Raw genomic sequence first — 22,805 nt, 5'->3', positions numbered from 1 at the left:
AGGCTTCAAAATGGCAGCTGCAGCATGTACTGAAATGTCAGCAACATGTCAGATGACACTTCTGAGGAAGACTGGAGTCACAGTCGAAACTGTCAAGCATGTAAAAGAAACATCTACACTTTTTTGTCTGAAGATAACAAAATATTGTGCAAGTATAGCTTTGTGCTAAATGCTAACATCAGCATTAGAGTGTGGATACCCGACCCGAGCCTGACGGGACCTGACGGGACGCGTCAGAACCTGACAGGACAGGCCGGTTTCGGGTTACAAGTCAGAAATTTTGCTGGGTTTCCCACTTGACATGCTGCTGTGTTGTACCATGGCCTATTCAAGTGCTAGAATTTGTTATTTACATGACAACGCCTGAACGCAACACAGGCTAAAGGCGGCAAATATTTAGTTTGAACTAATAAAAATGGAGGATGCTAGACAAAACTTGCTATTAGGAAAGTTTAAAACTGCCAAAAACAATGCAGGCAGGGCCGCCCCTCCCTAAACGCAGAACACGCGCTGTGCGTAGGGCTTCATCTTCCATGGGGGGCCACATTTTGCGCGAGGGGATGCATTTGCGCATATGCGCAATGGATGCACACATGCGCTACCGTGAGGCGCGCGTAGAATCAGCTCGAGGAAGGAGAGAAGAGACCTGACCGCCCATGTGTCGCTGCAATGATTGACAGCACTGGACATCTGAACAATAAGAGGGGTGCGCTGGCAGGCACTTGCAGAGCTGCAGCAGGTGAAGAGTTGTCGACATGTCCAAAAGAGCCTCAGGAGTGTGTGCGGGGACGGGAGGACGGGCGGGCTCCACGGAGGGGGAGACCCGAGCCTCGGGGGTATGTGCGGGGCCGGGAGGTCGGATGCTCCCAGAGAGGGGAGAGGGAGAAATATAGCTAAAGAAGATGGAAATAGAAAAGAATGTCTCTGTATTTTATTTCTGTTTTCAATGTTTAATCAAGGGTGGGGGATTGAGGTGGTGGAAGTTACTTTCTTTTGATGAGTAATTGATGGCTATTTGTGACTCAGATTTGTTTATTTATTTATTTCAGTTTGAAGTTATTTTTATTTAATATTTATTTATTTATTTCGGGTTGAATTTTTTATTTTATTTGACTCATACAGCCAAACTACTGTATCTACAGTACATTTGTTATTGCCAATAAAGGTTGTCAAGTTAAATGGCAAGTTGTTGTACGGTCATTTTGTACCTATGATACATTTGGGATGGGGGCCTCCAAATAAAATTTCGCTTAGGGCTCCAATTTGGTCAGGGGCAGCCCTGCATGCAGGTAACCATGTCAGGTAACAAACTGCCTTGGGTCGGGTTTGGACTTAAAAATCAGAAAGTCTGTTGGGGTTGGGCCGGGCTCGGTTATAACTGTCTTGGGCCGGGTTCAGTCAGGAAAATGCGGCCGCGGGGGGGCTCTAATGTTAGCTCTCATGTTAGCGTGCTCACACATACTTCTTATCAGCAGAGAAAACCCTTTGGTTTGTCATGTTTTGTTGCTTGATTGTCACATAATCTTGTGGTCATTGGGATTTCCTGTAATGAGTCATGTAAACTTTCAGTGATGAAAGTGAACGATCTCCTTTAAACTGTTTTGAGGGAAAGATAAAAGTAGCTGTAGTGAAAAGATGACACCAAAAGACACAGAGATGAAAAGAAGAGAACATTTTACTTTACAATTAGCACTCTTGATAACACGCAAAACCTCAACACATTATTACTATTATTATTATGAAGTGGGACACATCTGTTGTCATTGAGGTGAGGTGTGAAGTAATGTCTCAGCCAGAAAATGTGCTGCAGCTCTTTCATCAAATACACATCTTGCAATTACTATGATAAGACAGGGTTGTAAAATTAAATTATTCAGTGGCAGGCAATGTGTGTGTTGGTTCATGCAGCTGAGAGTAGTGTCTCTGCTTTAACTGTAAGAATGACTGACACTGCTGTGGCCCTCAGGTTTGGTTTTTGCACACGCAGGTTTTTTTTTTCTGCTCCACTTGAAAGAGTTTAATATATCTGATGATCCTCTAACAAGCATCCTACCTGAGCACACACTTTATCGTGACATAACAACCCCATTGTGGCTTCCATCAACCCTGTAATTTAGGATCATGATCTTTCGGAGTGGGGTCACCTTGCTCATGAACAAAAGTCAAAAGGAAGGACACAGAAAATTAGCTGATGATGATCTTCGTCTATGACAAATGTACATTCAAAAAGCAGTGGTTTTAAAGCTCTATAATACAATGTAAACCTGGCATTTTTTAATACATTACATTTACAGCGCTTCTTAAAAAAACATCCTGTAAAGAAAATGAAAAAGAAAAAGAGCCTGGATGTAGATCTTTCATGTAAAGGTGCCGTCTGTTTACAGAGCAGTTAGACAGATTTGTCTAGAGTCCCTGTCAGGTGAGTCATAAAACACAGACAGTCAGGTGACTCAGGAGCACAAACAGAGACACAGGTGATCGATAAAGTAAATAAGAAGAAACTCTGAGAAACGTCACACACTGGTGCCCTGTGATCATGATAGCAGTAATTTAACAAGTTTCAGCAGCATTTATTATCTGAATGTCTTGCACATCTGCCCTTCTCACTGGCATCTGGTATGTAACGTCAGAGTGAATGCCCTCTGTAACCCCTTTATGATAACTATTTCCCTTAAGTGGGAAGTATTTGTGTGAAAGTGAACATGTGACATTTAAATGGTCTTTGTTCTGTGAGACTAACAGCATTTAGGATATTTTTAGTGCAATTGGTTTGTTTAAAGATACAGGGGCCTGTTGGACAAAGCCCCCTAAGTTAAGATTTCCCTTAAAGTTCGAGTTTAGGTTTCTGTGACATACATTGGTTGTGTAAAACATCCTCAAGTCTTTGCCTAAGGTTTCTTTAATCTGTTTATTTAAGGAATCAGGTTTTTCTACTTATTTTGGTCTTATCTTAAGAAATTGCTTCAATGTTGTTAAACTCTCACACGAGGAACCTTAGTAACCAAAGTAAGGACAAAAACCTGAAGTACCTCTGACTTCATCTTCGCTGCAACATGGCTGAGTTTATAGAGATAAATGAGAAAAACTAAGGCATCCTGAGAAAAGTGTCCCACAACCAGGAGAACCCAATGGACACACACTTAATGGTGAGATTTAATTTGCACTATAAATTTGACCAGAAGTCAATTTATGATTGTGACTTTCTGAGGTTGGATCACTCAACTTTCTAAAGCTGCACTCTTCCAACGCTGTTACAATTAATGATTGCTCTGCAGTTTTATGCAGCGGGATCTTTTCCCCCAGTTATTGGTGAGGTGTTTCATGTAAACCTTACTTAGGAGAAAACTTAAGGAGTTTTGCGCAACCGGCCCGGACACTTATTCCAATCCTGAAACAAGAAAAACTGCATTGGGATCAGAGTGAGAGTCATCTCACTCATTTAGCATCAAATTACTTTTTCTCATCTGTAATAAAAACAAGTCTTGAAGGCTGACTGAATATTATTCTTTTGCAAATATTCACATTAAGGACAGGAACAGATTACAACAGACAGTCAGGGCTGCAGAAAAAACATTAGTGCAAGTCTAGACTTCCAGTATACACCTCCAGAGTCAGGAAACAGGCAGGTAACATCACTGCAGACTCCTCACACACTGGACACATCCTGTTCCTGCTTCTGCCCTCAGAGCACTGTACACCAAAACAACCAGCCACAAGGAAAGTTAACATCAGTCTTATATATTTTTACAGTTTATGCACACTGTTTTTTAACATCATCACTGTCAATATGAATATAAGCACACTGTATACTACTGCCAAATTCAACTATCTTGTGTATATAATCTTACAGCATGCAAATAATTTTTAGTATATATCTGTATATAGTAGTCATTGTTTATGTCTACCTTCCTTGTGGTCCTTATTGTTAGCCGACATGTTTATTTCTGTGTAAGTACATTGACAGTATCAATAACCAGAGCCAGATTCTTGTTACTGGCAACAAGAGTTCATTACATTTATTCTTGGTGCAGGTACCTTTGTTTCATAAAAAAAAACCCAGATCTACAGAGGAAATTCCTGAGAAGAGCTGCAACAGTATGTTAAATACTGAATGTCTTTAATGTGCTGCTGTTTTGTTTTGCGGTGCTTCCCCTACAGAAAATACTCATGAAGCCCATTCCACAAGCAGAAGCTTGTTCATGTTTCCTGATATCTTTTAAATGATGCCAGGTACAGTACACAAGCAGTCACCTTCTGTCTTTCCTGTTTCCTCCAGAGAGACAGAGTGAGAGAGAGAATGACGACAGAGGTGAGTAGGAGGCAGACAGATCATTGGATTAAGCGGTCTGGTGATGTTTCAGAAACAAGCACACCTTCAAATATCCTCCGAGTTCTGGCACTAGAAGATCCCAACACTAAAAAAGTTTCAAACTAAACTGTAGTTGAGAGTCATATTTTCCTTTCTGCTTTCTTGTGTAACCATTTATGGTTATGTGAGTGCACAACAACAGGTTGACATTTTAAAGGTACTACAAAAACCTTCTCAGTCAGATCAAATCTCATCCCCACCCTGATCCCACAGTCACAAACACAATGGCACCAATTATCTTCCGTCGCCTTGCACCCTCGGTCCCTTCACCTGCATATCCTGCTAATGTTATACAGAGGGAGAGTGCCAAACCTGCACTATGAAAAACAGCACTGACATACGTACATCTCTTTCATGCACCGGCACCTCACAGCATTGGCATGATAAACAAAGACTATACAATAAAATAGAAACGTATACTGTGAATAAAAATCAAGTGGAAGGCCTCGTTGTTCCTTGTTACTATGGTGATCGGCTGTCAGGTTCATAAATGAAAAAGTTGATGAAAAAGATGAAAATGACTGAAACTGACTGTGATAAATGTTTCTAATAGTCATAAACATGAGTATTAACTACTTTAAGTCCAAAAGGTCTTCAGGCTCAGGGCTCTAGTTTCCCGGCACAGCACAGGGTGGCGCAGGGTGGCGAATCCCGCGCAGAGCTAGTTTCGAGCAGCGTAACCCGAGGCGCGCTCAGTTTGGTAGTTTGGCAGACCGAGGTGCGCTGAGATGGGTGTCGCGGCGCAGCAGGGGGAGGTGTCGGCAGATCCAGCTTGGCGCAGTGACAGTTTTGTGCCAAAAGGCTTCGCCAAAGGTGCGCTAAAAGCTCGCCAGCTGAAACCAGGTCTACTGTCAGCGCAGGCGGAGCGCAGCCGACATAAACCGAAGTTTGGCTGACCAGCGGACAGTGCGCACACGTCACCAAAACCTCACAGGCAGGTTTCCAGAATATCAGGCACATTAATAATAATGCAATAAATACCCACAAAACACTATTCAATGCAACTATCTGCAATCAGCACATAAATGTATCTCTATATCCACTGTCCCATCACATGTGATGTCAGATCAAAGGGGATTGGCACCATTTGGCACGTTTGGCATGGGTAATGGAAACTCAACCTGATTTGATTAACACAGCTACAAACTAATGAGTTCACAGCCCTCTCAGCCAACCACAAACAGCCACAGCATCAGATAGGGAGTATATATTCAGCATCTGTCATCTTAGAAAAGTCAAAAGAAAAGAAACAGAGTGAGACTGCGAGAGAGAAAGAGAAAGCGCGCGCACGAGAGAAACACATCATTGATTTACAATTGTGGTGACCTCCTCCCAGGCTACCTTTGCATCATCAGCCCGTGGAGGTCTGCTCGCAGTTCCGTATATTCGGACACTGCGAGCAGACCTCCAGGACCAAAACATCAGTTTCCTCCTGGGAGAAGTTTCGCCGTCTGACGCTGCTGCTCTCTTCTATGGGGTGCCGTTTGTAAAGTGTCTCACGCTGAAAATAACATCAACATTTTGCCACATTTAGCTTCAAACAATGTTTAAAAAAGTATTGTGATTTTTTTAACGTCACCTTTTACCACATTTACAGCAATATTTGTTAACTTAGAAATATATTAAATAGTTAAATCTAAATATTAAATGTGGCACCTAAATGTTAAATGTTAAATCTAAATATTAAATCTAAATCTAAATGCTAAATCTAAATCTAAATATTAAATCTAAATCTAAATGCTAAATCTAAATCTTAAATCTAAATCTAAATCTAAATGTTAAATCTAAATGCTAAATGCTAAATATAAATATAAATATAAATGTTAAATCTAAATATTAAATCTAAATCTAAATGCTAAATCTAAATCTAAATCTAAATATTAAATCTAAATCTAAATGCTAAATCTAAATCTTAAATCTAAATCTAAATCTAAATGTTAAATCTAAATGCTAAATGCTAAATATAAATATAAATGTTAAATCTAAATATTAAATCTAAATCTAAATCTAAATGTTAAATCTAAATGTTCTGGGTGAAACTAAATATTTAGCTAATATGCAAATTCACACTGCCGATCACCAAAATAAAAGCTCGAGATGGTCAGACTGTTTATAGAATCAAATAACGAATTAAAACCAACTTATCGGGGGAAATGGACACTTGAACATACATTAGCGTGATAATAACTACCTAAAATAACAAGAAACGTGTTTGGAGAAATTTTATTTGATGTGTACTTTGAGTTGTTAGTGTCCCTTCTGAGGGAATCACCTTGTTGTTTACAAATACTTCCGGGTAGAAAACCAGCGGAGTTTAGCAACATATATATATATATATATATATATATATATATGCACAGCTCACGTTTTTCACGTCACTGTATCACCGTTTAGACTAATCTGGTGTTTGTAACGCCTATAAACACTATGACTGAACAAACATTACTATCACGGTCTGAAATTAATAACATGGTTATCGTAGATTAGCGAGGCTAACTGTTAGCTGTTAGCCCCGTTAGCGGTGTCTGTAATGACTCACCAGCTCTAAACGGTCCGTGAAGAAAATATTTTTTCCAGCGGATGTCTTAGTTACAACATGATTGAGCTAACTGGAGTAGTTTAATGTCGTATCCGACAACGGGAGACATTTAACAGATGACGTCCTGATAGCTTTGCTGCTGCTGCGGCCACTGATGCTATCTAGACATCGTGATTTCCCAAAACTGAATAAATACCACACATCGCAACACAAAACTGTTTTGCTAGGTCAGTCATGTTGTAACTAAGATATCCGCTGGAAAAAAATATTTTTTTCACAGACCGTTTAAGAGTTAATGAGTCATTACAGACACTGCTAACGGGGCTAAGAACTGACGGTTGTTAGCTTAGCTTAGGTTGTTAATCCCTCCGAAGGGACGCTAACAACTCAAAGTACACGTCAAATAAAATTTCTCCAAACACGTTTCTTGTTATTTTAGGTAGTTATTATCACGCTAATGTATGTTCAAGTGTCCATTTCCCCCGATAAGTTGGTTTTAATTCGTTATTTGATTCTATAAACACAGTCTGACCATCTCGAGCTTTTATTTTGGTACTTCCGGTGACCAGCAGTGTGAATTTGCATATTAGCTAAATATTTAGTTTCACCCAAAACATTTAGATTTAACATTTAACATTTAGATTTATATTTAGCATTTAGATTTATATTTAGCATTAAGATTTAACATTTAGATTTAACATTTAGATTTAGATTTAATATTTAGATTTAACATTTATATTTATATTTATATTTAGCATTTAGATTTAACATTTAGATTTAGATTTAGATTTAATATTTAGATTTAGATTTAGCATTTAGATTTAGATTTAATATTTAGATTTAACATTTAGATTTAGATTTAGATTTAGATTTAATATTTAGATTTAACATTTAACATTTAGGTGCCACATTTAATATTTAGATTTAACTATTTAATATATTTCTAAGTTAACAAATATTGCTGTAAATGAGGTAAAAGGTGACGTTAAAAAAATCACAATACTTTTTTAAACATTGTTTGAAGCTAAATGTGGCAAAATGTTGATGTTATTTTCAGCGTGAGACACTTTACAAACGGCACCCCATACTCTTCTGCCATGGTAAATTGAGTAAACTCTCATACCTTCGAGCGGCGCATTTAAGGGCGAGGAGAGGGGCTCATTTGATTGGTGTGATGTGTGTAAAACCCACTCCACGCCTTCTCTCCTCCCTCTTTCCGACTTGCGCCAGTAGGAGGGATGGAGGTGGGATAGAGGAGTAGCTGCGCCAGGCGCACGGTGTGCCAAACTTACAAAATCTGCCTGGCCACACCCAGTTGGCGAAGCACAGGTGCGCTGCGCCCCCGCCGCGCCTGGTCTGCGAAACTAGAGCCCTCAGTGTTGACTGTTTAATGTGGTCTGACTGCCCCCTGGTGGTAAGATCTTACCATAGCAGTCAATATACAATTCATTCAATAAGGCAACAATAGTGCTATTAAAGGAAGACAATTTGACTTGTCACAGAAGGAAAATGACAGGTTTAAATCATGAAATAAATGATAACTAAATTCCATTTATCTGCTCTGAGGTTCATAGTATCGCTGTCACTGTCACTCACTGGGGCGGTTGAATGTGTTATTTGTAATGCCAGTGCTTTTCCTTCAAAGACAAGTCTAAACATCTGCTGTGACAAAGGCCTATTGTGAAATACAATGATGATGTACAATTTTAAATAAGGTGGTGACCCCCCTAAGTTTGGGCTGAGTCCCTAATGTTTACAACGCCTGGATCCGCCCGTGGCAGCAACATGATACAGTCTGCTGGGACAGTAAAAAATTTACTGCCCTTTTGTCACTTTACTTGTTTGGCTGCTGTAGAGAAAACCATGTAAGGACCATAACCCCCCTGACTCTGACTCTGGTATTCTCCAGACGTGGGTTATCTGAGTTTGAGCTTCACCAGACTGAAGCAGATAAATCCACTTATATTCTTACCTCCAGCTTGTAGACTATTTACGAGAAAACAGTCTGGGTTTCAACAGAAAGTCTTTGTCTGCAGTAAAGGTGAGGCCACATTATTTTTTGTTTTGTTTTTCCATCCAAAGTGATGCATATGTAATGTTAGTCTCCTTTGTCCAGATATAAAACAATGTAGCTGCTTTTAATTGCGTATTGCAGACGGTCTCATTTCCAGTAAGTCCAAACAGCTGATCCCTTCAGAGTTAAGCTAGTTTACAGGCAGACTGACTTTACACACTGTCCTGCCAATAGTCTCAGCTCTCACAGAGATTATCTACAATCCCTTGTCACACAATCCTGTTTTACAACTGGGATGCTCCTCCAAATAAAACTGAGTTATTTTAAGACGTATATTTAAAAATGAATGCAGTGCAGTACATAGAAGAAAAGTAAATGTAAATTCTTTGAAATAAAACATTGTGGCACAGCAGGTTTCATGATTATTTTCACGGTGTGCTGTTCACACTCTATCATAATGTATTCTTTATGGAGCTGAGAGTTTAAAACAGTGTTTTCCAACAAAGGGACCTGACCCCTGATGAAGCTCTAATAAAAGTTCAGTCTGGAAGATACTTTTCATGCTCAGGTTCTAAGTTTCTTTCTCACCCTGCCATTCACTCCTTGGATGTGTGCTCACTCACTATCTCTCAGTGTAATTGTCTGGGTAGGTCCATTGAGTCATCAGCTGATTCACAGTCAATCCATTAGCACAGCAAAACACCTTCTCTGTCAGCCTATCATCTTACTGTTTCTCATTTTAAATATGGTTCTTTCTCTGCTGTTGTTCTTTCTTGCTGCAGTCGTGCACGCCCGCCACCTCCCCATCACCACCCAGTCTTTACGGATTCATCAGCCTCATCCGCCTCAGCAGTCAGCAGCCTCAGAGTCAGCAGCCACCACCACCAGTGTCTGTGCTCCATGAGGGGATTTATCTTGCTGCTGCTCAGATGTCCCTTGATCACAAAAAATCTCCCTCTGGTGTCCAAGCACCAAAGACTTCTGTTGGATCATAATCAGCACAAATCATCCTGAAATCAGTTCACTCATATTCTGTATTTAAGTATTATCTTTACTTCATTCGTCTGTCTCTCCTGATTGAACTATGAGTCACCAAAGTTCCAAGGGGGGTTTGCGAGGTCTTCTTGATTTTAAGAGATATAAATCAATTTTTAAAAAAGAAAGACAGAGTTGGCCCAAATCTCAGCATTCCATTGATTTATGTGGCGAAAACTAAATGAAATTATTTTGTAAAGTCTGGATATTATCTATGCTATAAGACCTGAATACAATATTTGCAGAGCCTTCCCTCTCCGCCTCATCCTGCTTTAGAGAAGTATGCAGTTAAAACAACTAATGACCTAATAAAACAGGGAGAAGAAAACACTGGATTCATCAAAATACATAATACAGAGAATTGTATTAAAAGTTACTAAAAAAATAACAGGCAAACTCATCTCACAAGAACTTTGCTCAAAATTCATCCTATCGCTTGTTTTCACAAACTTCCTGCAGTTATTGCAGTCATTACTTGGGTTATTTGTACAGTTTATAACTTGTTCTGTATTGTTATCATTATGCATTGAATGTACAAGTAATTTGAAATATCCATACTTAGTAAAGGAGACTCAGTTTACTCAAGGATAAAATAAAGTGTTCCCTTAATGAAAGGTTGGGAACTAGTGGCTGGTGTGATTTTACATCTCAAAAATAAGTTAATTAATGCTGCAAAGAGTGAAGTAATTCAACTTGTTTCCAGTTTCAAGTTCAATAAAATTTCCCCTTGTGTTATCTTTGCATTTTGAGTTTCATGTCCAAGCAGACTAAACCGTTTTATCTGACTGTCTCCCTCCATGTTGTCAGCCAGGACATCAGATGTATTTTATTGGTTTACAGTAATGCTTGACCACTATTAGCTTTAGCACACTGCTTTCCATCTTGTTGCATAACATCAACAGGATTACACACCAGCTATAGAAACAAACAGTCTCCACCTGTCTGTCTGTCGCTCTCTCTCTCACTCCCTCACCGTCGGCCATCTTATAACTGTCTTCCTTTCTCTCAGTTTACAACATTTAAGCTGTGTTGTGATGTAACATTATAGAATGAAGGAAACACAGACAGGACTGTTTGAGCATCAAGTGCTGATCCTTGACCCCTGCAGCTAAGTGGCCTCACAGTTGAGTTAGTCTAATAGGACTAAGTTCTCTGAACATCAGACCACCAGTAAGCTTATTACTGCTCAGTGCGTACTGTGTTGGGTTTGGCTGCATTCTCCTGAGCTCAGGAGGGATCGCAGACAACATGTGTTCAAGCCTCAGCTGCTGACAAATAAGTTTTTATGCTTCACACAGTTAGGTTTTATGTTTTTATTTTTTAATATGTGCTCTGAGAGTGAAAAATGAATTCTCTACAGCACAAAAAGGACAAAATTCCAGTGATATTGGTTAGAAAAATATTTTTTATTTTAACTTTCACATTCGCTCAAAACACCAAAGCAACAGTGAACATTGTCCTTGGACAAACAATGGCTCAACAGAGTGATAGAGGGGGAAATGCATAATAACAGATGCAGGTCTGTGCTTCATTTTTCTGTTTTGCATCTGTTCTTTCATAGTACCACTCTCACATACACGCCTCCTGTCACACGCACTCTCATTCTCCCTCCTCTTGCTCTCAAGCCTCCGAGCTTGCAACTAGCCCTCTCTCAGCTCCAAACTCTCCTGCCTTCCTCTCTCTTCCTCTTTAGCAGGCTCCAGACTGCAGGACGGGCTGAAACTCTCCAGCCATGCAGATGTCCTCCTGTTTCTGACGGACAATGCGCTGGATGGCAGGTGGCAGGCCACGGGGGTTCCTGGAGAACACAAGGGCGTAGCCGTCCTCGCAGGTGCCATCTTCCTTCAGGGTGCGGCAGGCGTAGGTGATGGCGTAGTTGTCATAGTCAGTGTCGATCACCCAGTAGTTGTCACCTGGTTAAAAATGAAGGGAAAGGTCAGGGAGTGTGTAGAGGGATGAGGAGTTATAAGAGAGGTGTGTGAGGGAGATATGTCTGACCTCCACTGGACAGGTAGCTGGCCAGTCCCTGGTAGTTCATGAACATCTTGCCGGGCGTGGAAGGGTCGGGGACAGAGTACTGGGCAGCCATGTCAGCACACACAACCCAGAAGCTGCAACATGATGATGCAAACACATGTTAGCTTCAAGGGGAACAACGTACAACAAATCAGTCTCTGCCATTTTCTTGCAAATACATGAACTTTTCACTTCAATAATTCTAATAACAACATACAGAATAGACATAAAATGCAAACAGTATATTCTACATTTTCTTTGAATAAAGCCTAGATTGCTTTAAGTCCGTGTCATGAGCTCTCAAATCTGCTAGTAAACGTGCACTCAAGCACACATTCCTGCATGAAAAATCCATAATCCAGCTAATACTGTTCAGAATGTGTTCAGAATCTGTTCCTGTCTTAAATCTGTGGGGGGACCAGAACTGAACATTTGAGCTGTCCTCATCTCCCCAGCTCTTAGTCAAGAAGGTCCTTGTGACCAAACTGACCGTTTGCCTTAATCAGGAGGGGTTTAAAGAGGCGTAAGGCTGGTTTTGCTTGTTGAAATATCTATTTTGTCTGTAAAAAATCAATTAGTGAAGAAAAAAGTCACCCTCTGGCCCTCTGACTCACCCAAACAGAGTAACACGTCCCTTGGAGGAGGCGGTCATGGAGCCGTCGTCGTCAATGGTGTACTCAGCTGAGATGTTGTCCTGCAGGAACAGGCCCTCTGGATCTTTCTTCTGCAGTGCGTACCACTTTCCTACATACTGTGGGGAAAAGGAAGAAAGTGAGACATCTTTGTCACCTGATTTTTTTCAGCGTGCATGCTGTTTGCATGTTTTAATGAACTTACCCTTTTAGGGTCAAAATCCTCTTTGACTGTGAAGCTGTCAACGACACAGGAGCCAGAGAAACAGCGTTCTACGCAGGACAGAAGGACCAGGAGCAGGGCAAGCTTTGAGGATTCCATTCTATAATGAAAGTAGCAGTGTATTAGGACCATATGTTTATATATAAGGCTAATTATTTGGCACAAAACTGCATGTTTGGGTCTCAGGACAATATAGTCCAACAACCCTGATCTCTTGTATTCTAATGTACTATAAATGCACCAACAATATATTGTACTATTTTATGTGAGGAAAAAGAAAGCAGCGGCAGTAGACAAAAACCGTAACACCACATTACAAAGTCCAGTGATTATAAAGCCTCTAATTTCACAGCTAACAGAACAAAAATTTTGCATTCCTAGAAAACACAATCTCACATCTGATCCAGTGCTGAAACTTAAAGAAATCCCCAAACTAGTGAGTACAAAGTAAAATGTGTAAAACATCAGAGTCTTACCTGCTTTGAGGCAAACAAGCAACAGTGATTAAAAGTCCACTAGTCTTCGTGGCTGTCCAACAGATTGGGTCTGGTGTGTGAGGCAGCCTTTATATACACACTCCACAGACAAGCTTATGGCTGATTTTCATTGCTTGGAACTAAATAAGGTGCTTAAATCTAGAGGTAATCCTGTTGGGTTGAAATACTTACCATAATCTGGCTTCTATGTTGAAACCTGCCCAAGACTTACTATGAAAACAATTAGGTCTTTATGTAACTGATTGGGAGCACAATAAAACAGGTACATGTGTATCTAAGCAGGTGAAGATGCATACACACAAACTGAATTTGTATGCTGGCATGACACTGATCATATGAGATGTGTTTGCAGTATTAATAATTAAAGATAAATTGCTGCAAAAAAAAAAAAAAAAGTGTGAAATTTTTATTTACTTAAAGGAAAATTCTTACAGGATAGCAAAAGGCACTTTTGAGCTCTGATGGCTGGCTTATTAAGAAAATCATTATGTAATTCATACATGCCTGAACATTTTTTTATTGTAAATGCAAAGTAGACAGCAAAAGGGATTTTCCTTGTTTCATTTCGCAGCTTGCAATTCAAGCCCAGACAAAACAAAAATTATCAAGTCCACGTGTGTCATGATAAAGCTGTTTCTAAGCGTGAATTCCTGATGTAAGCCACACAGTTACTGGAAGAGTGCCCCAATGGTACAAAGGGCACAAATCCGCCTGTGAAACTTAACTTGAATAACCTCTAAGTCGGTGTCGCATCAACAAGAAAACAAGCTAAAACACTGAAGAATTCAAATGTGAAAACAGCTATTTAATCAATCAGGGCTTGATTACAACATTTGAGCATGAATATTGTAAACATCCCCAGTAAATTTGGTCTTAAAATGCTTTAGATTTAGACAAAATAATTTTTCCACTCATTTTTGGAAAAGGCATGTACTAAACTGTACACACAGCAAAGAGGTATCAATCTCCTCAACTCCTCAGATACTGAGTCAACCAATACAATGACTGGAAAGTACTGTGTGAACAATAACCATTCAATGTCAATAAATTTATTTGAAAGATGTCATAATCAGGCTGAAATACAGGGAAATGTGAAGGCTGCATTTTCTGTTTTATGGTAAGATGTAGCTGCAAAAGATGTCCCAGAAAATCACAAATAAAATTAATCTAAATAATGCATATGTATATATTCTTCTACATACAAATCCATGCACTGCTAAAGTTCTACTGCAAAGGGGTTAAGTGTAATTCAGCACAGTTTAAGGATATTATCTAACACCACTTGACAGAGTGAATTGAAAAGGACTACCTAGTTATTATGTATTGTTGTTGTTGAGCAATTAGTGTGTAATCACATAAGAAGCAGCAGCGAGGTCGCCTGAAAAAATATTGGAATTTTACGTATCTGCACACCATGAGTATATTTGTGTGTTTTGTACGTACTATGTCGATGTTTCTAAAGTCACATAGTTGAGATTACATGTATATGAGCTGAGTTTCTCATCAGGAGTATGGTGTGGCACCTTGGCTAGACATCTGCCAAGCAACAGACAGCAGCGAACAAATGTTTGAGACCAACAAAAGTGGGTATTTTTTAATAGGTTGGGACATTTCCAGACGTGTTCATAGCGGCATAAGCAAGAAATTTTGTTTCTGCAGCGACCAAACTGGGTATTTTAAGCCAAAACATGATAGTTTCCTAACCGATTCTTGTGCCTAAACTTAAACACATGTTAACCATAGCCTTGTCACAACAATAAATTGAAAATTTAAACGTAAAAAAAAGAGTAAGGTTTCAACATACCAGCTACAGTATAAAACATACAAATGTGACAAATCAGTGGTTTACAGAGCTGTACAATGCCAACATTTATTGTGGCTATTGGGTTGGAAGTAGCCTGTAAGTGTGACCAAACTTTCTAAACAATGGAATGATCATCTTCCAATAACATCAACACTGATAACACAGTTATATAAGGGCTTGCATACAATAAAATACATTTGAGAAGGTTTTATCACAAAAAAAAAATCTGGTTGGTGACCTATTTTTACATGTCATGACCAAAGTAAAAAAGGGAATCAATATAACTATAACTTTGCATACGTGAATCACCCACCCCACACACACACACATATACACACACACACACACACACACACAGACAAATGCTCTCTCAGCTGTGAACTTATGAAGTCTCATTTCCCGGATTAACCTCGGTCACATGAGATTACTGCTGGCATAACACTGTTTATCATGTAATAACATCTTAAGTCTTCTCCTTGTGTAAGCTTGTTCTTTGATTATCCATTTCTCCTTGCTTAATTAAAGGCATTTAAGCTGTTGCTCTTGTACAAAAAAATAAAATATGTTAATACTTTAAGTGCAGACTCAGCCCACACTGAGGACACAGACAGACAAGCCAGTCAAGACTATCTATTTCTCCACTGTCTGTGCTGCTCAGTACTATAATCCTACTTGTGAGGCCCGAAATGGATTGACAAAAATAGACTTACTACAGATTTTACATTCCTGAATGCTACGACAGAGCACCCTCCAAACCTCAGGTCATCATCATCATCATCTGAATTTGATTGGCTGATATTTCAGATCGAGCTGGAGCAAAGGCTAACACAGCGATTAAACCCTGTGCTGACCATCAGGAGCACTCTGTTTATGTTTACGTTTATTTAAGTGCTGTCACGTTCAGGGACTGCGCCAGCATCCGCTGCCTAAAAACTTAAGCTTGTACTGGACATCCCATTCACAAAACATGAAGACATTACTTGGCAGCTAGGGTTGTGGTCTTACGTTTGGTATACTGTGACATAAGAAAGAAAAGAGATAAATGTCATGAGTCTCAGGAGAAGACCGGATTTTGGGCCTTGGGCTAGAAAAGTCAAGGAAGCTGACATGAAAAAAGTGTATGTAAAAAAACAAATCAACATACATTACATTATGTGCTATATGTTAAATATTCACACTGATAATTTACATTTACATCTGCCATGTCAAATTGTTTCTTTGCCAGGATGCCTTTGTTATTGTCATTCCTCATTTACAGCAGTTACAGTAAAAGCATAACTCCAAAAGAGAATATGGGTGATGTCAGTAAGTCACACCTGTAACATATATTTATTAATTATTATGTATTATGTGCACTCACATTCCTGGGTAGATTTCTTGTCAAGCAGCATCCTATAAGTCAAACACTTGCATGCATGGACAGGCACTAGATATGGTTCTGCTACCATCTTGTGGTGAACGGCAGCATTGCAACCAGTACATTTTAAGGAAGCGATAGCAATAATATCAATCAAATGGATGAGTGACAATGGACAGCCAGTGAGGGCTTATTGAATTTTTAGCAGTTTGAAAAGAAGTAAGTGTAAACTAATTAAACCTACTGAGCAGAAATAAGGCAAATATCTACATAAACCCAGTATGGTATGAAGAGATTGGATAATAAGGAGGAAAATATTTTTGACATACACTACTCAATGAAAGCTACAGCTGTAAGGTGTAAGGTATTTTTTAATTTAAATTACCAAACAGAAAATTCTGAATTAGCCCCACATGCTGGCAGAAGGAAAAAAACCATCGTTTTAGTGGCAGTGAGTAATTTTAAAATGAATAATTCTTCATTAATGCATGGTATTGAAAATTCCTCAGTTGCTGCTGTTATCCATTATTGAATATAATTTAGGTCAGTGGCTGAACAGAGTAGTTTGACATGGTAAATACCAAGCTTGAGAGGTAACTAAATGATGGCAGACACAAACATGCAATGTCAAGTGCCCCAAATATTTATTACCTGTTACCCCGCTTTAATCTGACTGTTTGTCTGTTCGTAGGCCAGTTGATATGAGTAGCCTAAAAACATAAATCAAAAGACTAGTCCCAATTAAACGCCCAGTCCCTTTTACTAACCCATTGTGGCTACATATTTTGACAAATAAACACCTGTCTCAATTAGATGCCTGGTCTGGTGCATCCCTCGATAACCATGTAAGTTATACTGTGAATGTCCCCAGATCCAAAAAATCTAAAGGGTTTGTCATAAAAATGTATCCAAGTTGTGAGTATTGTTTTAACAGGATAAAGTGGTGATGTGTCAGTATGCCAGGTGCCATACGCTAGATCAAATGAATAATTCACATATTATCTGAAGACTCATTTAAATACAAGTAATATTCATACTGGTTTAAATAAACAATTTGATAGTATTTTCCAATTTCTTTTCAGCAACAGGTTTGTGTGAAAGGAATTAAAGACCTGTACCATACAGACATCTGTCCCAAATATAGGCCTGTTGATTTCAGTGATTTAAGCAAGTAATAGCCCGGGCTACTAATTGAAGTTTTATGGTATTTTAAGGACTACAGAAAAAAGTATTTAAAACAAAATAGTAACTGCAGTCATCATGACTGATGCCGATTATCTTCTTCAGAATGCCTGCCATTTGAAGAAAACCTTGAAAACCACCAGCCGGATATTGTTATAAACCAAACCTCTGGTAGAAAATGAAATCAAATAAAATAAAGTAAATTAAATTAAATCAAATCAAATTGAAAAATCAGCCTTAAGGTGGAGTTGAACTCCAGGACAAAATGGCCGATGCATTTTTATTATTATTATTATTATTGTTATTATTAGTAGTTTATTATTATTATTATTGTTATTAGTAGTAGTTTATTATCATTATTATTATTGTTATTAGTGGTAGTTTATTTTTTTATTATTCATTTATTTATTTTAATTACTTTCCATGTGTTTTATTCAAAGGGGTTGGTGATGTATCTAGTCAAGAACAGGCTTTCAGGGTCTCAAGCATCCTTCTAAGAGAAGAGGATATATTACCACACCTGTGAGACAACAGGCTAACATTGCACGTGCTTAGGTTAGCAAACAAAGCTACTCAAATTAACAGCACATATAAAGGAAGAATTGTTTAGTACAGCAGGAAACTGAGGAGAACAGTTAAACTTTGTGCACCGTCCAATTATCACCTTTTTTTAAACTGTGTAAGAATCGTGACGTTATGTAAAAATGTTAAATTAAGTAGCCTAATTTTCCTGAAACGTCATAGCACCTGCTTATCATGAGCATGTTAGCATTGTTAGCATTGTGAGCGTGTTAGGATGCTAACGTTAATGAGCGTTTTTCCTTTATAAGTGAATAAATGAAACGCTCAAAGCAGACTATAGTTTACTGCTAACTTGGCCCACTTTGATATAACGTTACTGTAAAACTTCAATTAGCAGCACAGGCTATTATATGCTTAATTCACTGAGCGCAACAGGTTTATATTTGGGTCAGGTCTTTAATTCCTTGTACACAAAGCTGTTGCTCAGCAAAGATGGGAAATATGTTCAAATTGTTTATTTGAACCAGTATGAATATTACTTGTATAAAAATTAGGCTTTGAATAACATATGTGATATGTTATGACACAGCATACTGACACAACACCACTTTATCCTGTTAAAACAATATTCATAACTTGGATTAATTCTTCTGAAAAACACTTTTGGTTAATTTGATTGGTGGACTCTTACAGACTAAAGAAATGTAAATAACTTAGTGAGTAATTGAGGACACATATTCTGATTTAATGACAGCTACAAAGGAAGGAAGTCGCCAAATCTGAAGGAACTAGTCCATACCCATTGAGTACAGCATACAATACCATGATTTAATCATACCAAAAACAACAACAGAAAAAAACATTGGCCACAGGGGGAGCCACAGCGATCGGTCACATTTTAGCCATTTTTAAGCATTTTTCTGAGAAAAAAACATTGGCCACAGGGGGAGCCACAGCGATCGGTCACATTTTAGCCATTTTTAAGCATTTTTCTGTTGTTATAGCGCCACCCAGTTGCCACTTAGAGTTAAATTTCTCCAGGCACCTTGAGGCGTCCTGTTCTACATATCTACCAAGTTTAGTAAAAATCAATATGGTGGTTAGGCCTAGGTAAGAAATTAGCTCTCTAGCGCCCCCATTTTGTTTGATGGGGTCAATAATGGAGGGGTCCCCTCAGATTATGTGTGGTCATATGCCTACAAAGTTGTGTGGTGATCGGTGAAACCCTTGAGATGTTATACACCTTTATGTGATGAACCACGCTCTCCGCAATATTCATTGCCTTATAGAAGCTCAGTTTTAGTAAGTTTTCCAACTTTTGCCAAGAGGGAGCCTTAGATATTGGTCCCGAGGTTATGTTCACCGAGTTTTATGCAGATCGGCCAAACTTCCAAGGAAGAGATCAATTTTAAACGTGCAATATGTAATTTTCTGCCGCCAGGGGTCTCAAACCAAAACAATAACAGAAGACGGAGTTGGATGACGTCACGAAGTAGCGTGGGATCATGGGAGTTGTAGTCATATAACATACTGATCTGCAGTTCCTCACTCCGTGAATTTACCGGTGTTGTGTCCTTACTGGTTTCCAATTTAACTGGTTTCCTTACCGAACAGCCGCAGATGTGCTGCGCCTCCGTCAGCAGATTCGTCACAAATTCACATACATGCATATTTATCAGTGTTTCTTGTTCCTTTTCCACGAGTCTACAAACATATTCAGTGCCACATTACAGTCTGTACAACACTGCACACTATGACAAAGCCTGAAAACATGTTTTATAGTCTAGTTTCTTCAAAATAGCCACCCTTTGCTCTGATTACTGCTTTGCACACTCTTGGCATTCTCTCGATGAGCTTCAAGAGGTAGTCACCTGAAATGGTTTTCCAACAGTCTTGAAGGAGTTCCCAGAGGTGTTTAGCACTTGTTGGCCCCTTTGCCTTCACTCTGCGGTCCAGCTCACCCCAAACCATCTCCATTGGGTTCAGGTCCGGTGACTGTGGAGGCCAGGTCATCTGCCGCAGCACTCCATCACTCTCCTTCTTGGTCAAATAGCCCTTACACAGCCTGGAGGTGTGTTTGGGGTCATTGTCTTGTTGAAAAATAAATGATCGTCCAACTAAACGCAAACCGGATGGGATGGCATGTCGCTGCAGGATGCTGTGGTAGCCATGCTGGTTCAGTGTGCCTTCAATTTTGAATAAATCCCCAACAGTGTCACCAGCAAAACACCCCCACACCATCACACCTCCTCCTCCATGCTTCACAGTGGGAACCAGGCATGTGGAATCCATCCGTTCACCTTTTCTGCGTCTCACAAAGACACGGCGGTTGGAACCAAAGATCTCAAATTTGGACTCATCAGACCAAAGCACAGATTTCCACTGGTCTAATGTCCATTCCTTGTGTTTCTTGGCCCAAACAAATCTCTTCTGCTTGTTGCCTCTCCTTAGCAGTGGTTTCCTAGCAGCTATTTGACCATGAAGGCCTGATTCGCGCAGTCTCCTCTTAACAGTTGTTCTAGAGATGGGTCTGCTGCTAGAACTCTGTGTGGCATTCATCTGGTCTCTGATCTGAGCTGCTGTTAACTTGCGATTTCTGAGGCTGGTGACTCGGATGAACTTATCCTCAGAAGCAGAGGTGACTCTTGGTCTTCCTTTCCTGGGTCAGTCCTCATGTGTGCCAGTTTCGTTGTAGCGCTTGATGGTTTTTGCGACTCCACTTGGGGACACATTTAAAGTTTTTGCAATTTTCCGGACTGACTGACCTTCATTTCTTAAAGTAATGATGGCCACTCATTTTTCTTTAGTTAGCTGATTGGTTCTTGCCATACTATGAATATATATATATATATATATATATATATATATATATATATATGATTTTATATATATCATTTTTTTATATATATATAGCATCAGCTCAGCATTATAGAAACCTATCGTTAGATGTTGTGGTTAGCCCGCCTCCGCTCCACACCGCTCTGCAGCGGAGGCCACTGGCCGGAGCGCTGGTGCCCCGGCGGGCAGCAGTGCTTGCAATACACTGGTGGAAATGATTAATATTCGATAACATCAGCCAGATGTTTGCTTACCTGTCTAGTAGAACACACGTGAGGTCGGCGTCGAATTGTAGTCCTAGATTTTCACGAAGCTCTCTCCATCTCGGAAAGGCCACACCAATATTTATCCTTGATTTAGCTCTCTTCTTATCCCAAATTCTTCTGGGATCACTTGGTTGACCCGTACGTTTCCGTTTTACCGGCTTGTTTACCGGGACAGCTTCAGTGAAGGTGCAGCAACCGTCAATGCATAATCATGATCCATGACGAGTTAGCTTAGCCTAGCAACAGTAACATTCATTCTCTGACGTCTCATCCGGTCCGCTTCTTCTTCTTCTTCTTCTTCTTCTTCTTCTTCTTCTTCTCCTTCATTTAATGGCTATGGTAACTGGAGTTACATCGCCATTGCGACCTAATGACACGGTCCGTAACTTTTATTAATATTTCATATTTATCTGGGTTTGAAAAATTGCTGGAAACATTTCTGATAATCAAAGTACACAACTAAACAAAATATATAATATTGGTTTAGTCGTTGTTAGACATTTTTATGTGGAAAAACTACATATTATACCAAAAAAAATTCAAAATGGCGGAAAACCTATATAACCGGAAGTTATGGGTTCTTGAGGCAGATTTGTTCCTCATGAGGAGAGGCATCTCTGTGCAAAGTTTCATGTCTCTACGATATACGGGGCATGAGATATGCCCATTCAAAGTTTGCAGTTTCAGTTGGTTGCTATAGCGCCGCCCTTTGGCTAATTGATGTAATATTGCTTCATTCGAATTCCCCCATGACCCTCTACCACTGTGCCAAATTTCACATGGATTGACCAAGTCAGGGAGGAGAAAAACGTGGAACAGACACACAGAGTTTTCACCATTATATAGTAAGATAAGATTACAGTCTTCTCTGGTGCTCATGGTTTCAGTAAAATGAAATGAACAGAGCTAACGATATGTAGCATGTCCATATTGACAAAAGTTTAAACATTTATATTATAATCTGGTTTTACACATCCAAAGAACTTCTAATTAAGACAGGCCTTTATTTGTCAAAATGTGTAGCCACATTGGGCTAGTATAAGGGACTGGGTGTTTAATTGGGACTAGGCTTTTAACTGAAGTTTTACTGTAGTACATATTTTATATTAATAGAATAATCTGTTAAATTTAGATTAAGGCCCTTCCATTAAGATACACTAAAATACATTAACAACTGTTTTCTCTTTAGCTTGCTGTTTTTAAACCTGGAACCCCAGTGGAGTAGCTACTGCTGCTGCACAAAACATTATTAACGCCCAAGTTGGCCCAGTGTTCAGTTTTAGTGGGTTTTACACTAAAGACACATCAGGTACACATCAAATAACACACTCTTATCAAACTGACCAACCTAAACCACTCTGCCCTCCCTCCATCACTCATTCTGTGTTGCACACGCACACCCTGGACCTGCTGCAATATATTATAGTGGAAGCAGATTATCTATCTGACCTTTTGTTTAAGGTGTTTATGTAACCTTATTATAGACAGGTCCTCCCTGCTCTGAATGAAAT

The 22,805-nt window shown here is 39.3% G+C and overlaps 1 protein-coding gene across 2 annotated transcripts; it reads right to left on the bottom strand.

Moving 5' to 3' along the window:
* Nucleotides 1–11,344: 11,344 nt before the first annotated feature.
* On the bottom strand, nucleotides 11,345–21,429 carry rbp4l (retinol binding protein 4, like). Of its 2 annotated transcripts, none has more exons than XM_049604934.1 (5): nucleotides 21,283–21,429; nucleotides 12,811–12,928; nucleotides 12,588–12,724; nucleotides 11,956–12,068; nucleotides 11,345–11,870 (listed from the first exon to the last, which is right to left on the bottom strand). In XM_049604934.1, the coding sequence occupies exons 2-5, from the start codon at nucleotides 12,925–12,927 to the stop codon at nucleotides 11,647–11,649; spliced, it is 591 nt and encodes a 196-aa protein (XP_049460891.1). In that variant the 5' UTR covers nucleotide 12,928; nucleotides 21,283–21,429; the 3' UTR covers nucleotides 11,345–11,646. The 2 variants fall into 2 exon arrangements, with proteins under 2 accessions (XP_049460891.1, XP_049460890.1); XM_049604933.1 differs by lacking the exon at nucleotides 21,283–21,429 and adding an exon at nucleotides 13,305–13,453.
* Between the last annotated feature and the right edge of the window lie 1,376 nt (nucleotides 21,430–22,805).

The sequence above is a fragment of the Epinephelus fuscoguttatus genome, linkage group LG18 (assembly GCF_011397635.1).
Source record: "Epinephelus fuscoguttatus linkage group LG18, E.fuscoguttatus.final_Chr_v1".
Classification (NCBI taxonomy): domain Eukaryota; kingdom Metazoa; phylum Chordata; class Actinopteri; order Perciformes; family Serranidae; genus Epinephelus; species Epinephelus fuscoguttatus.
This window is presented reverse-complemented; position numbering and strand designations above follow the sequence as displayed.

Coding starts and splice junctions, on each gene's coding strand:
- rbp4l (XM_049604934.1), bottom strand. CDS start 12,927: ATGGAATCCTCAAAGCTTGCCCTGCTCCTGGTCCTTCTGTCCTGCGTA. Junction 12,725..12,810: donor AGGATTTTGACCCTAAAAGG/GTAAGTTCATTA, acceptor TTTTCCCCACAG/TATGTAGGAAAGTGGTACGC. Junction 11,871..11,955: donor CAGCTACCTGTCCAGTGGAG/GTCAGACATATC, acceptor ATTTTTAACCAG/GTGACAACTACTGGGTGATC.